Here is a 17,646-nt window from a genome sequence, read left to right on the forward strand (position 1 = left end):
GCAAAGATACCTCGTTCATCTCTCCTCTTAGCTTTTACTGTATAGACCAGGAATTCAAATCCTGGAATGGAAATGAAAATATTCCAGATGAGATCCCAGTTTAACAGATGAGAAGTATTTTAAGATAACCTCAGGTCTTCAGAAGTTTCAAAAGTAATTATAAAGACTATCAGTAACCAAAGGGGAAATCCAACACTTCTCCTGTGACATAGTAAGTGCTCAATCTAGGTTTATGAAAGAAAACATTTTTCCCAGAAGTTTTATCTCTTTAGTTATGTTGGAGCACAATGCCATTTTATAGAAATTATTTTATAAACATGTTAAAGGAGGCATTTATTTAACTGTTTAGGCTTAGGCCAGGTCTGCTACTACAAAGCAAAGCAAATCATCCAGTCATTTTCTGGACAGCGTTAACAGCAGAATCAAGTAATGAAATAATCAAAGTGGGCTGGACAAAAGGGCACAGAGTTGGTGTGTTCCAAAAAGACATTAAATTGAATCCTTACACATCTCTTTTTTGTGTTCAAACATCTGCTTCTTTCCAGTGATTATTGGGAAAGTAAACAGTAAAAGTGTAAGGGACAGCTGGGTTGATCGTTCACAGGATGGTTATCAGTCTTTATTTGGAGGGACCACAGCACGCACAGGTTGCTTGCCCTGCCCATGGCTGAGTCTCCTTATAAATATGTCTGTCCCAGTGATGACTGCAGTGCATTTTATTTATTTTGTCGGGCACCTTACATTTCATTGGTGTTGGTGTTTTGACATTTAATTAATTATTTAATATTTAATGATTATTATGTTGGCAATGGTAATTACATAATGAAGATCCACTTTCAAGGCATTACACATTTTAAATGCCTTTGGAATAAGAATTTTACCTTTTAAAACACCACCTTGTTTGTGTTTACAACTGAAATACAAATGGGAAGAAATTAGAATTTGACACAACCTATATTATTATTATTATTATTGCTGCTACTACTACTACTACGAAATTATTTAAAATCTGTATCTTGGATATAAGGTAACATACCAAAAACCAAGGCCATATCTTACTTTATCTTGGCTTAAATATAATGCAGTGATTAAAAGGAGTATACAGTAATCACAATACAATAAATGAAGGCTATATCATATATTTTCCATGGAAAAATTTGTATCACAAGTTGTTCTTGTATACTTTTGTTCAATTTTCTGTTTTAAAGGAAATATTGGGAACATTGTTTTTGCACCCAATTGTTTATCCAGATATGCTCAAAGGAGCGATGTCTTAATGGAAGAAGCATGATTGAAGCATAAAATGGAAACTTTCCTCCAAGAAGAGATCTGGAAAGATTACAGTGAACCATAGTTACTGAAGCATACTGTATATCTCTGTGCTCTCTGCTTTTTTAACCTGTGAGATGTGACCTGATTTTTCCCTCTCATTCAAGGTCATCACTAAACTTCCAGAAAATCAAAAATAAAATAATATGAAAGAGGAACAGACAAAGGAGAGTTTAGGTACATATTTAAAAATACCACATTGGTTTAAAATAACTTACGATGAAAGGGTCACTTAAGAAGGGCACTGCTTAAAATTTAAGCAGGCAGTAATGGAAAGCGACAGACCTCAAACAATTCAAGTCTTTCACAGTTGAGTGAATTCACAGTGACAGCAAGACAAGGATGTGCTAACTTACCTCTGCAGGACCTTGGCCGTTGCTTCATAGGCTTTCCCCAGGCTGAGATCATCATCCAGGTCTGTTGAGATTTTACCATAAGTGTTAAGGACCTATGGGGGAAGAGGAGTACATATTAAACATATAACATGATCAGATTCACTGATGTTTCATTTCATAGCAGAAAAGATTCAAATTAATAGTTGTTTTTCATGTCGCTATAAAATATTTTTTGTTTATTAAAAATTCATGTTGGTTTGGTTTATTTTTATCTATAGTGTAACTTGTTTCGCAGCGATCTCTTTGAGCCATGACAATGAAGTCATACTTTAGTAAAAATAATTCTTTTCCTGCACAATCCAAAATCTTCCAATTGATATAACTTAGGTGTGAATAAATAATTGAATGGTTTACAACATTATTTTAAAATATGGGACTATTACCTTAGGTAATATAAAGCAGATTATAATAGTCTACTAGGGTACATTAAATATCACTTTTCTTTCTATAAATAGTTGTTTGGAAAGCATGAATTTAGGTACCAGGCAATTTCTAAATCTATCATTTTATTAGAGGCATATCTCACAGTTTGTACACATATGCAGCATACACTAAAAATATTTCTTACAAATGTACTTCATTACCAACAATCTCTTCAATAATCAAAAGATTACGGCTGCCACAGACAAACATATGATCTTAATTTAACACTGACATTATCTGCGTGGTGTAATTTTCCTGTTTATTCTTTTTCCGCTTTCAAGCGCCAGAAGAAGGAAACTACATAAAATAAAATCCCCTTTCCTTCTTTCTCCTTCATTGTTACTTGACCTAACCTATTACACACATGAAGACACAGGAAATCTCCAAAGACCTCTATGGAAATCCTTTTTGCACATTTTCTAAGAAAGAATTAGTGAAAGTCATTTGATGGCGTTGAGAGGGAGACTCAGCGAGAGGGAGGATGTACATCCATGCTGTGTGCTCGGCCTGAATTAGGCATCTAAGAAAGCTTGCCTGTTAGAGGCGGTTTGATATTCATCTTTACTTTCTTAAAGTTAATATTTGGGAAATAACTTCAATGAGGCCACGTGATACCTCTTAATTTGTGTGTGTATGTGTGTATGTGTGTATTACAAGGGATTGCTTGACATAATACTGATATTAAAACTTACTGATATATGTGGACCCAGTGTTTTAATTCCCATTAAACCTGTGGAGTTCATTTCGATTCTTATTTTTAAGCCTCTTAATAAGCCTTGTATAAACCTGAGAATATTCTTTTCACTCTGTCGTGCAAAACTGACACACCTAGATTAAGTCTGATACGACCTGACATTGAGCTTTCTGAGTTAAGGGGCAGAACCTCTGAATTTTTTGAAGTTATGAGGCCTTATTAAATTCAAACATCAAAATATTTAGGAAGAGACTGCCCAGTGTCTCTTTTGGTCCATATATGTTTTATATGACATTCTAGAAATTTAAGGATTGAATATTACTATATTTTGTGTCAAAAATAGTTCATTTATTCAGTAAATATTGTTACTGTATGCCAGTGCTATGTTAGACCCTAGGAAATCTTAAAGAGAAGAGAGGATGCTTGCAGACCTTACAAGTCCAGTAGCACAGAGGTTTGCACTGATGCAGCTGTGTCAATTAGCAGTGACTGAAGATAGGTTTCTCCAGGGCTTCAGCTGTACTTATCCTGCACCACTCTCCCACGCCCCTGGCCACTGTGAACCTGGAAGCAATACAGTAACATCCGGAGGTACCCAGCATTATCTTAGGGCTGTGACTCCTTGGCCCATGGTTAGGAGGGTAGGTGCCTAAGAAATCACAGGTAAACACTTCAGTGTTGATGGCTCCTCTCCCATACAAGGATGCAGCACTTCCAGGGAGCAGCAGGGGCAAATACCAGCTCAGTCTGGGCTTCTGGTTTTGGCCTTGGACTTGATTCTATAGGCACTTCCTCATGGAACCCGATGGGGTTTACTGGAATGAACACACACCTTAGAGTAAGAAGACTTGGATTCAAGACCTAATTCTACCACATGCAACACATCTGACCCAAGAACTATCCTCAGAAGCAGAAAAGAAAACCTCCCTCTGAGAGCTGCTGTGAGGCTGCCGTGAGATAATACAGAGTGCTATTTGCCCCTGGGAAGAGAATTTTCTGGGACTCTGTTAACTAGCCATCAGTGAAGAGCCCCTGAAGAGATCCCTCCTCAGGGTAAAGATGACACATTTTATCTGGGACTCGAGAGAGTTCCTCTCTCAGCTTAAACACTTTACCTAAAGACAGGAAATATATAGACAGTGGGAAGAACATAGTTCTTTACTGGCCCAATAGGGAAATAACCGATTACAGTGGACCCCACCATATCCACCGGTGCTACGTTCCCAGACCTGCAGTGGATGCCTGAAACCCCAGACAGTTCCAAACCCTATATGTACTATGATATCTCCTGTATATAAGTACCTATGATAAAGTTTAATTTATAAATTAGGGACAGTAAGAGGTTAACAACCATAACTGATAATAACATAGAACAATCATAACAATACCCTATAATAAAAGTTATGTAAATGTGGTCGCGCTCTCTCTCAAAATAGCCTACAAATTTAATGTGTTTTGCATCTTAACCAAGCACTTATTACACACTGTGGCTATAACTTGCTGTTTGAGGTGTGACAGCAAAACTAACACGAGTTTCTTTTTCCTTCTTCACAGTTTCACAGACAGAAGATTCGTTCTTACTATAGATCTTAGCCAACAGCATACAATTTTTTTCTTTCCTTCTTAAGTTGAGAACGTTCACCTTTTTATTTAAAGGAAGCACTTTGGGCTCCTCTTTGGCATATCTGAATTGCCAGCATCACTCCCCTTGTACTTTGGGGCTGGTATTAAGTAAAATAAGGGTTACTGGAACACAAGCACTGTGATATCTCGACAATAATCCAATAACTTTGATGGCTACTAAGTGACTAATAGCTGAGGATACGCTGGACAAGTGGATGATTCACATCTGGGATGGAGTGGGATGGAAGGCACAAGATTTCATCATGCTATTCAGAACACTGCACAATTTAAAATCTATGAATTGTTTATTTCTGAAAATTTCCATTTAATATTTTCAGACTTTGGTTGACTATGGGTAACTGAAACCTCAGAAAGCGAAACCACAGGCAAGTGAGGGACTACTGTTCATAAAATCTGTACTGAAGATCTTGAAAGTGCTGTAGATGAGCTCATCTAAATCAAAGACAAGAAGATCTCTGATCCTCAGGAATATGAGTTCTGGTGGGAGAGAGTCAACTCAGTTAAAATCATAAGGAGAATAGAAGGCAAAACTCAGAAGACTGGTGAATTGTGTAGTTCAAGCTAAGGGGAGTAGGAAGGATGTTATTAAAATGAAAAGGAAAATAAATATAAGTAAGTGGAAAAATAACAGGAAGTTACAAATTGTGTAGAAAATAACTGTTGGTGGGAATGTAAATTGATGCTACCACCATGGAAAACAGTGTAGAGTTTCCTTAAAAAACTAAAAATAGAGTTGTGATATGATCCAGCAATCCCACTCCTGGGTATATATCCAGAAAAAGACAAAAACTCTAATTCAAAAAGATACATGCAACCCAGTGTTCATAGCAGCACTATTTACAATAGCCAAGACATGGAAACAACCTAAGCATCTATCAACAGATGAATGGATAAAGAAGATGTGGTACATATACACAATGGAATACTACTCAGCCATAGAAAAGAATGAAATAATGCCATATGCAGCAACATAGATGGACCTAGTGATTAACATACTAAGTAAAGTAAGTCAGAGAGTAAATATAATATCAAATATTATATCACTTATACATGTAATCTAAAAAATAATACAAAAGAATCTATATACAAAATAGAAACAGACTCACAGACACAGAAAACAACTTATAGTTACCAAAGAGGAAAGGAAGGGATAAGTTAGGAGTATGGGATTAACAGATACACATTACTATATATAAAATAGATAAGCAACAAAGATTTACTGTGTAACACAGGGGACAATATTCAATACTGTATAATAACCTATAGCGCAAAATAATCTGAAAAATATATATAACTGAATCACTTTGCTGTACACCTGAAACTAACACAATGTTGTAAATCAATATACTTCAATTTAAAAAAGGATGAATATTAAATAAAAACCCAAATTGTGTAGAATATAAAGATGTTTTAGATTGACCTACGGTAAGTTACATTATCTGCTTTTTAATTAAGGTATAATTTACAAATTAATAAATGTTGGACAACTTGAATCATTAGACAAATAGTGGAATCTTCTTTACAAAGAGTACTTCAATGAGAAAATACAGTGTGGAAATCTGAGGGGCCCACTGTACTTGATTGGATATCCCTGTGGCATGCAATATGCTGGAAACAAATCCAGGGTCTGGAAGGTTAAACTCTGTCATCGCAAATCAAAGAGAAGAGCAGAGGAAAAAAGAATCTCAGGTGTAAAATATTTTGATGAGTTCAAAATTCATTATACATCCTTAAATTTTATGGACAATAAACTTAATCTTTGTCAAAAGACAAAGGAAAACACCGATTAAGTATGTTACTATGTCAATTTCAATGAACATGCTTCCAAGATTACCAAAGTTGGAAAAGTCAGTTCATAAAAGTTGAGTGCTATGTGGCCACTCGATCACATTGTTCTAACAATTTCGCTGAATAATGGAGATGAAGTTTTGAAAGCTATTTTACTACATTAAAGGCAGTGGACTTTATCTTCCCACTAGAATAAAACTGATTTACTTGAAAGATATTTTCAAATAAAATCCAAGCTCTTAAAATGAGATAATTTCTATTGGTCACCTAAAAGCAAAACCAGTAGAATACTTAACAAAAATGAGAGTGTGCAAAAGAATCATGCTGGCAATATGCTACAAGTTTTTTTAAGAGTTGTTTGCTACAAAATCAAATTTTAAGGATCATTAATTTATTTTGCTGCAATAGCCTTCAAGGAAGCATTGGATTTAAGTCAATATTGTCATCTGTCAAGTAAGTGAATGATGTGTGTGTGTGTGTGTGTATATATATGATGTTTACATAGATAAATACACATGAATATTAGTCTATATCTATATCTATAGAGAGATTGAGAAAGAGAATAGAGAAGTAGCCTGGCCCTCCCAGAAGATTATAAGAATAAATTCTGTGCCTGAGCACCTTTAAGGTGGAACACATAAGATTGCATTATTTTATTATTTTTTTAATAAATTTATTTATTTATTTATTTATTTATTGGCTGAGTTGGGTCTTCATTGCTGCACATGGGCTTTCTCTAGTTGTGGTGAGCAGGAGCTACTTTTCGTTGCAGTGCAGGGGCTTCTCATTGTTGTGGCTTCTCTTGTTGCAGAGCATGGGTTCTAGGCATGCGGGCTTCAGTAGTTGTAGCACATAGGCTCAACAGTTGTGGCTCACGGGCTCTAGAGCACAGGCTCAGTAGTTGTGGCACATGGGCTTAGTTGCTCCAAGGCATGCGGGATCTTCCTGGACCAGGGCTTGAACCTGTGTCCCCTGCATTGGCAGGTGGACTCTTAACCACTGCGCCACCAGGGAAGTCCAAGAATGAATTATTATGTCAAACAATATCAGACACCCAAGTGTTTTCTTTCTTCTACATCTTTAGGATTTCCAATTACCAGGGTGCCTTGGAACAAAAGAAGATGAACTATCTGATATTGATCCCCCTTCTTGTCTTCCTCTATTTTCCCATTCCTTACTCCACTGCAATTCCTCTCTTATAGTGCTTTTATTTTAGACATTAAAACAGAAGAAATTCCAGTGATCATGGCCCTCATGTTTGCTTTCAAAACTGAAACTTATCTAAGCCGCTGTGATGATGATCACTCTTGACCTAATTTTCCCAAATTAGATGGAATTCTCTCCCTACCCCTCTGCCCAGCCATTATAAGAAAACACTGTCCCATTCATTTGTTTTAAACCCTTTTTATTTTAAGATAATTGTAGATTCACATGTGATTATAAGAAACGCTCATACATCCTTCAACTGGCTTTTCCCAGTAGTAACATCTTGCACAGCTATAGTATATCACAACCAGGGAATCCACAATCCACCCACCTTATTTCACTGGTTTTGCATGCACCCACACATGTACCTGTGGCATGTTAATTTTATGCTATTCCATCACATGTGTATATTCATGTAACCATCACCACAGTCTATAGAAAAGTTCTATTACTACAATGATCTCTCACGCTACCCTTTCTCAATTTATTTTTCCTGTTTGTTGCTTAGAAGAGAGATAGCTGGGAAAAAATTTTTTTCTCTTTTCCTTGGGTTAAAGAAAGGTCTGCCTTGGGAAAAATTCTGAAATAGCTTGGCATCTCACCTCTTCCCTTTTGGTACACCTCCCCTACCTTGTATGTTTGTATCTCTCCAGGGAAATTTCCTCAGTTAAGTGACAGAAGAATAGTAGTTGATTAAACAAATTTATACTTTGGTATGAATGACTCAAAGATCATTAATTGTCCCAGAAGAAGTTGTAGTTGTAAAAAGACGATGCTTTGCAGGTCCCAATCACTTCTTCTGGGAGGAGCGTTTTGCAGTCTAACGAAGGGAAATGAAACAATTCAGACAGCATCTGGCAGGAAAATTTGGGGCAAAGGTTTTTTAAAAAGCCAGCCTTGTCTTGAAATTCCACCTTATGATATGATCCCTTAAGCGGGTACTGATTTTTATCACCTCCTTTGGGATCTGCTTCTGCATCTTCAGGTTTTCTAGAAGCTCCACATACATTTCCACAATGTTCCTTATCACAGTGGCATGGAAGAGATGAAAACAGGGAGGAAGGGAATGTGAAGCAGCAGATGTGAATATCAGGCATTTGTAAGTCACTGATACCTGAAAAAGTAACTACCTGCTATTTTTATTCCCCCTTGTTACCACTTTTTTCATAATGCTTAATCTTCAGAATCAATGTATTATGCAGAGAACTCTTCCAGTACATTCCATTCCATCATTAGATGTGATTGCAGGATAAAATTACATGTGTGTGGAGATACATATATATCTCCATAATTTTTATGGCTGAGTAGTATTCCATTGTATATATACCACATCTTCGTTATCCATTCAAATGCTGATGGACATTTACGCTGCTTCCATGTCTTGGCTATTGTAAATGATGCTGCTATGCACATTGGGGGCCACGTATCTTTTTGAATTAGAGTTTTTGTCTTTTCCAGATAGAGATATATCCCTACTCTTAAAGACCTTACTATCTAAGGCAATAAGACATACAGATGCAGAAATTACACAGTGCTGCAAGCCTACATAAAGAGCTAAAAATTTGTTTAACTCATTAAACAAATACTGAGTATTTTCTATGGGCCAAGCCTTGCTGTAGGTGCTAGTGATACAGCAGCAAATCCCTGGCCCCCATGCAGTCTACACTGTATTTAGGTGACGGGGAGAAAATTCGTAATTAAATAATTTAATTTCAAATAAATAATTTGAGTAAATTTCAAATAGTCGTAAGAGCAATGAAGAAAATAAAACTGGGAAAGGCTTCCTATAGAAAGGGAAACAATCTGCATTTTAAAGCAATAATAGGATTGGGTCAGTATTGAGAGGAGCTTGAGCCAACGACTGGAGATGGGAATGAGTGACAGCATGAGGAAGAAAAACTTTCCAGATACATAGAGGCAACAATGACTAATAGAAAAGTTTGCTTTAAGGTTCCTGTGTAGAATGTTTTATCTAGTAGCACTCACTAACTGATCACAGTTTTAATTGATGGTACAAAGTGACAAACTTTCAAGCTGCAATTTATCTTTCTGATTACAAAGAAAGATTTTGACTATTGTTTTGAAGGTAAGGCAGGTCCTTCACTTTCATCGCTTGTTCTACACTTACGTAGAAGTAGTCTTTTTTTTTTTTTAGAAGTAGTCTTTTGTCAGACTTTTAAAATTCATAGTTTTTGTCTTTTGTGCTTTCTAGGCAGCTCAACCATTTTGGTGAAAAATACCACATCCAAGATGGTGCAGTTGGCTGCCTTGTTTCCCATTATTCCAAGTTTTCAAAGTTTTATGCAGAGTTATTCCCATATGTAGGAAAAGGAGAGGAAATACATTTCTTTCTCCTTCTGGCATGCACAACTCAAACTAATACAGAACAGTGACATGAAGTTTAAATGGGCCTCTGTGCTCTGGCTGATGACCCGAACTGCCACTGTTTCTGTAGGAAAATAACCCACGGAAAATATCATATAAAATAAGTTACAGCACCTAGCCCATTTGACATGGACATTTTGTAGTTATTCAAAAATTCAAAAAACTCCAATTCTACTTTTATTTCATATTTTTGGTATTTTTTCTACACACATTCCTTTCTCCACTTACTTCCCTTCCCCCACTGCTCTCTTCCTTAGTTAATTCAATATTTGAAATCAGTAGGGACTCCTACTCTGAGGGCATAGACCAGGCTTTGGAAGGGCCTTATGGGAAAATTAATCAAATCTCCCTCTGGGTGTTCAGATTTTCTCCAAATATCATAATCGTTTGAGTCAGGCAGGTTTACTACTGAGCTGAGTGACATGTGTCAATGTCTGTGAATTTATTTCCTCGGGTGTAAAATGGAAATGAATAAAGTCTACCTTGAAAAGATGTTATAAGGTTCCACTAAGATGAGGTATTTAAAAGTACTTACTAAGGATTTGAATGAAGCAACTGCTTAGTTTTCCCAAGTGCTTATCTAAACTATTGATTCTCAGAAGGGGGTGATTTTGCCTCCCAGGGGATACTTGGCAATGTCTGGAGACATTTTAGGTTGTCATCCCTGGGAGAAGCCAGGGATATTGCCCAATAGCCTACAATTCATACGATATCCCCCCCATAACAAAGAACAACCCAGCTCCAAATGTGAACGTTTCTCCAAATGAGAAATCCTCATGTAACATTTGCTTGAACAATTTTCCTGATGGGAAACTATCCTCATATGAGACTAAGCACTCAATCATTGAAGAGTTATGTGAAAAATCTGTTGGTTAAGTTGAAGCAAAATCTGTAACTCTGCCTGCTAGCCAAGGCTGTGTTTTGTAGAACAAGATAAGTCCATCCCTCTTCCATGAGATAGTTCTTCCAATACTGAAAGATAGCTGTTTCCCCACCTCAAAGGCTCCAAACTTACGGAGGCAACCAGAAGGCTCTGAAACAAGTGAGGATGAAACCCCAACAGTTTCTCTACATTTGAACGTTTTATTTCTAATTTTGTCTACAAGTCTGAGAGTTCTAGAAGAGTTTAAATAAACCTACCTGGACCAAACTACATCTATAAAACTATAACGGGCATCCATCGGACTTGTCTGTAAATAAGAAGTTATGAGTCCATTGCCTAGGGTGCGTTTTTTATCTCTGTCTTCCTTGCCCACCATAAAAAGGCAGCAGAGCTAACATTTTTTTATACATCCCCTACACAAACCCCAGATTGTGCCATTTCATAACAAAGGTTCAGCACCATGCTCAACACAGTGCATTTCTTTGAGGAGGAAAAGGCAATGATACAGATTTATTCTTGTGCAATAAGAAATATAGAAACAAAAAAATCAAGTTTGCCATCTTGAGCTTGAAATCATTGTCAAATCTTATCGGAAATACATTTATTCTGATTTCTGGCAATCTAACCCCCTTTAGCCATTTCACAGTTGGTGAGCAGAAAGGATGTTTCTGCCTCATTTACAGCATCTGAACATGATTCAGACAATCAACTGCAACATTAGTCAAAGAAATCAGTGGCTAATGATTTCTGACAAGCACTGCAGTAACAGGCTGAGGACCAGACTGGGCAGCAACAGCATTCAGAGCCTTTTACTAGAGCCAGCAATAGGCAAGGGGAGAAGATGATAAAAAGAGGGGTAAACAGAGCTGGTTTCCCATCACTTAAAGTCTCTTATACACTTTCTGCAAAGGCATAGTATCTGACGTGCAATAAATATGGTAATCTTTTGCTACAAATATGTTATACTGAATGAATCCTGAGGACAATCAAGTGTACAGCTCTGCAAACAATAACACACGAAAGTAGTTAAATATTGTGCATTCTCCTGAAACTATACCCTTAAGTTAGGAGTAGTCTGGCTTTACTATTTATATTGATCATTTGGACAGTGTACTCTTTCTCCCTGAAATGCATTACTCATCATTTGCACTGTTTACATCACCCGACACATAAAGTAAAGGCTGAATGATCCAGTGCAGAAAGAGCTGAGTGTTAAGAGACATGAGTTCTCGCTTTTCTTCTGCCATGAGCTCATGATGTGACCTTGGACAGGTCACCTGGTTACCTTGAGCTTCAGTTTCCAAGTCTGAAAGATAAAGGAGCAGGACCAAATGATCTAGAATTCTCCCTTCCAAAAATATGATTTTGATTTTAGACTCTACTTTGCTATATTTAGTAGTGGAGGACATGCCCTAATTATTTTCAATCATTATCCTTAGCTGTAAAATCCCTGATGAATTTATTTTATGTTTAAAAAAAAATTTTAAACAAGAGAAACAAAATGCTGAGTCATTTCATTCAGTTGAAATTTTATTTTCGGCCTTCCCCCCATTTGAAAAATCTTGCATATTCTTAATGAACTGCTTTAAAAAAATGTCCCTTCCATGACTAGGTGATAACAAGGAGAGCTAAATCTACAAAGCCTTTGGTCCATATTAAACAGCAATTGTTACAAATGCAATGATCAATGCTCTTCAAAACTTGCAAAATTTTACAGCCTGAAATATTTAAAAATTTGATGAAAATTCCAGGTTATCCTTAAATTCATAAACTGGATTAGAATTGCTAGTCAACCTCTCACACACTAGGAGTTTACATTGTATTTTCAAAAGCTATAAGGATAGAAATATATCTCAAAAATTTCCAAGGATTTTCTTTCACCAAAAACTGTCTCTCTACACATTAAATATACAGATGACTCTCAAACCCCAAATAATGAAATAGAATTCCCCTTACAGTTAAAAATAAAGTTTCCTCAGTACAGTAGTAAATTGGAACATATTGCTTAAAACTGCCATTTTCTAAATCAGTCATTATACTTGTATACTATATGAACAAGAGACATGTTCATGAAGAATTTCTATTCTAATTCTCAATTATTCTCTATACTGTAAATCAGAAGGCATGCAAATATTTATCCTGTGTAGCCCAATCATGGTGTGAATTAAATTTACAGTTCCTTGAAATTTCCCTATCCTTAATTTTCCCTACCAGGAGTTCTAGGGAAATCCATAGGAGGTTTTGCTTTATATTTTGCTAGAAGGGCCCTGACCAAAGACAGTCCAGTAAGCTATGAGGTAGTCTGACATGAAAAGTTCTATTCAATGGAAAAGTAGAGTGATTAGTTAGTTCCATCATGATCTCTTAGGAAATCCAAACCCATTGAGCAGTTGGTAATGGCAGAAGTGAGAAGATGCTCAAAGACCACCAAGAGCATGTTCAAGTCATGTCAACAGAGTAGGTCAGACTGACGGCTACTGCTGAGGGGTTTAATAGGGAAGCTCAGCCCCTCTTCTCCCAGGGCTCCTCAAGTTCCCAGGGGTCTTTCAGTTTATGAAGCCCCACTGTCTGATCATCTCAGGGCTACTCATGGGCTATGACCTCCCTCATGGCCACAGGAATCTTTACAATCAATCCCCTTGCCTGAGGTAATCTGATTGAATCTCTTTCTTGCACCCAAAGAATAAAACTGAGAAGTACTGAGAAATAAAAGGGTTCTCTAGCGCTAAAGTAGCAAGTAAATAACTTCAAGCCTTCTCCCCTTCTGCGTTTATCAGTGAAAGACAATACAGGTGGATTCTTTCTACAGTGAGAGACCAGTAGACACAGGTTACATAAAATGATTAGAGATTTCGTTGTCAGAAAAGATTTGAGGGGAAAAGGTTTGCATATTTTCTTAAACTAAGAAAGTCTCCAATTCCACTTGATCGTGTTTATAGGAGGATGAAAAGTGAGTGCGATGAATGATTGCATTGCACCTATGATAACATTACCGGTAATTTCAGTTCTCTGTTATTTATGGAGACTAAAGATGGTGGTGGCAAACAGAATCAAATGAAGTGCCAGTCAAATCTAATTTGACCAAACATGTATTGTCACTTTGTCCATGCAGAAATGGCAACATTTATGTCTTGCTGGAATTTGCAGGACTCTGGGAACCTCCCTCCAGCCACACAGACCTCCAACTGTCAGGCATGAACTCAGTTTTCTCCACCTGCAAGCCTCTCTACCTGCATTGCCCTTTCTTATTTCACGACTAGCTCTTCTGGTGCGTGTCCATCCCCCCCCCCCCGCACCCCCCCCCACACCACTTCTTTGTGCTGTTCCACCACTTAGCAAAGCACCACATGTATCCACTTAATAATATTTATCTCTCCATTTATATTGTAGGTGCCCCAAGATCAGGAACTGTATCTGTTTTGCCCTCCATGGTACCCTTAGCTCTTCGTCTTACATTAATGTGGAATATTGTTGAATGAAAATGGTAGAGCTTTTGGGAGGTGCTGGTAGTAAAGTACCTGCAGAAGCATTAATGTAGATATAGTGAGCTGTTGTATAATATAATATAATATAATATAATATAATATAATATAATATAATACTATTCACTTTGCTTAAAGAAAAATAAGCTCATTAACTATTATATAATTGTAATATATTTCATATAATGTATATTAGAGCTTATTATATATTAATTATATAATGTTTTACATTATATCTCACTCAATAAAGGAAAAAATATGACACAAAACTATGGTAAATGGAAAAGATGTGAATATTTTCAGTTAACAGCCATCCTGGAGAGTTCAAATATCAGCAAATAAGCCAGATTCCTAAAGGAAGACTTAAATGACAATTTTTTTTTTGGCCGCACCACACGGCTTGTGGGATCTTAGTTCCCTGACCAGGGATTGAACCTGGGGCTATGGTAGTGAAAGTGTGGAGTCCTAACCACTGGACTGGCAGGGAAGCCCCTAAAGACATTTTCAAATGACATAAGAGCCCCCCTGTCTAAATGTGTGCCTGTATTATCCAGTCATATTCCCAAATATATAGCCTTCCCTCATTACGAGCCCACGTGGCATTACGCTCAGTGAAGACAGGTAGATCAGAGGCTGAAATTATGTTAGATTCATCATGCTATCTTGAGGAGTAATCTTTCCTGTCTGTGGAAGAAAAATAAAAGTTTTTTTCTCTCTTTTCATCTCGAATGATGAGTGACAACTACAGTTTCTACCTTCACAAGCAAGAAGTTAAGACAGAGAGGTTAGCAGTGAAAAGCCACTAGCTCGGTGACACACCAAGCTCCTCAGCTTCCCCCGAAATGACCACTCCCCAACCTCCTTCCACTGGAACATTCTGCACAAAACGGTTTCTGGTTCCACAGGGAAGGATCAAGAAGGGTTCTACCTTAGCGAGTGACGACCTAGAAGCTTTTAATAAACACTAATGCTGAGAAAATTTCTATATTTCTGCATGAACCAATTACCACCAGGAGATTTGTCTTTCCCCTGGCGGTAAAGCCACCATCTCTTCATAATCCCTCTTACTAGATTTTTTCCTCGTTTAAGGCAGGATTCAATAAAATTTCATTTTGGTTTCCCTTCTCAGAAATCCATAAAAGCCTTGAAAAACATTTTGAGCATATTGTGTCTGTACAATTTGATATCCTTTCCACCACAGGCCATTATTCTGGTAAACGCAGTAAACCCTAATTTAGATCCACGATGTAATGCTTTCATATTCGGCTGCGTGAACATGTTTCTTTAAAATAAAATGTGGTAGGAAAGTCTTCCTCTGAAGGCTTGTACACAGAGGAAGCTTCATTTGTCACCCTTTCACCGTGATAGAAGAGACAAGAAAACAATTTATGAGTCATTTCCATTCTGACAGACGTGACAATGACGGGGAATGTGAAGCCTGCCAAGAGCTTTTATCAAGTAGGTTATAATGATGAGTAATAAGTGTAAATAATAAATGGCGGGAATCTTAGGGGAAACGGTGGCAATATGAAACGGTTTTTGGTACTTCAGATGGGGCTCTGCTACTCTTGGAATTCCCTGCCTTCCCAGTAGAGTTTTGGCCTGACAATAAACAACAGTTTAGTACTTTATCTAATCCTAGCCAGGAGGTGAGTTCAACAGCAAGCTTTTGCAGATGTTCACATCCAATAATCTATCCATAATTGATGAAACAGGGAGGTCAGATGTAACGGCTGCTACCATCCCAGCAACAAATAAATGGTTATTGACAAAACAAGCCAGCGTGGTGCAGGGCGCGGAGCAGTGACAGGCAGGAAACGGGGCTGAGCAGAGGCAGGGAGGACGACTCGGATTCCTCAGCAAGCCGCGTGGCAGGAGGGCCACACTGACACACAAGCAGGTGGAGGGGACGTGGAAAGGAAAAGGGAGGTTGCTGAAGTACAAAAAAAAAAAAAAAAGAAGACTATTGGAGGCAAAGAAAAGGATGCGTGAGCCCAAGGCAAGGAAGGCAGGGGATCCCAGGTAAGTACAAACGCGTGCAGTTCAGAAACACCTTTGAATGTGTGTGCTGTGACACAGCCCTCTAGCTGATTTCATCACTGGCATATCTTTGCTCACATCACTGCCTATCACACTGTGCTGCCCCGGTGACTCTACCACCAAAGTGGATGCATGGGCTGCTTTGGTGCCTAAACCCTCCCACTGAGGGATATTCATCGATATTCCATTTAACACTGCAGATGCCAGGTTTTTTTCCCTATATATTAAAAAAAAAATCTAAGAAAATCATGTATGCAATTTTAATATTATTTTCAGATAAGCCAAAGATGCATAATTGTGCAGCTGGCCAGTTTCTCAAGACTGAGACTAATCCTGAAAATCAAATTGACTGCAAAGGAATGGGAGTGGAAGGCAAAGTTTTCTTTATTGGTAAAAAGCAAACATGGTACTCTAGTCACCTCAACCTAGGCAAAGAGTATAAGAAATGCATTAATCAAGTATATACTTTTATTGACTGAATAAAATTCAAGATATTTAAACATAAATAAACAGCTGAAATCCTACATTTCTATTCCAGTGCTAAAAAATAATGTTTTTTTTTTAACCCAGTTTACTATGTAATATTATAAGATGAAGAATGGTAGAATGAAATGGTAGTTATTATTGCTATAGGTAGTCATAAAGAGGCTTGGGACAGAGATGTTTTAAATATTAATATTCCTAAAATCACTTAAATCAATTTAACACTCTTTAGTGGTTTATTTAGAAGTGTGATTTATTTTATACTTTTCAACCAGTGCCTTTGATCAGCTCTGAAATAACATATGAGCTGAAAATAAAACGGCACAACAAATTGCTGCTAACATTCATATAGTAAGCTTTAGGCTTTTTAGGCTAAACTAGAAAATCACCATTATATTTGGCATTTTCAAATTATCTATCAATACTTAGAAATGGAGAATTATAGAGTCAAAAAAGTCATTTCTGTAATAACGTGCTACTTACTCTGCTTCTTGAGCCCTGCCATCCGCCCTGCTGGGGTCCCCCCAGTTAGCAACTTTGACTTACTCCAGTCCCCAGGACCATCTCTGCCCCTGGTCTACCAGGGCAGAAGGTTGGTATCACATTAGCTTGCTGCAGTCATATTCTGATCTTAACCTTTGTTAAAAGTGCCCAGGCTCTTGCCGTGTGCCTTGAGACCGAGCCCTCAACATGTGTCCCAGCCTTTGGAGCTGCATCCCTGTCTTACTCTTGCTTAAATCTCTGTCTTAGTACCCAGCCAGGTCCCTACTTACTGTGAGTCTGGAGACCTACCTTACCACCATCAACATGCTCCCATCAGAAGTCCCACTCCTGAACCCCAGTCCTTGTGACTTGGTACTTGTCACTTGCCAATGGCAGTCACTACCATTAACT

General features: G+C 37.6%; 1 protein-coding gene across 1 annotated transcript in view; it reads right to left on the bottom strand.

Annotated features, from left to right (window-relative positions):
• TTC29 (tetratricopeptide repeat domain 29) overlaps positions 1 to 17,646 on the bottom strand; it is a 242,620-nt gene that overhangs the window by 126,442 nt on the left and 98,532 nt on the right. The window contains exon 9 of the mRNA XM_057728186.1: positions 1,686 to 1,777. Coding sequence (XP_057584169.1) covers positions 1,686 to 1,777 — 92 coding nt within the window. The remainder of the gene's footprint in view (positions 1 to 1,685; positions 1,778 to 17,646) is intronic.

This window comes from Hippopotamus amphibius, chromosome 3, assembly GCF_030028045.1.
Source record: "Hippopotamus amphibius kiboko isolate mHipAmp2 chromosome 3, mHipAmp2.hap2, whole genome shotgun sequence".
Lineage (NCBI taxonomy): Eukaryota > Metazoa > Chordata > Mammalia > Artiodactyla > Hippopotamidae > Hippopotamus > Hippopotamus amphibius.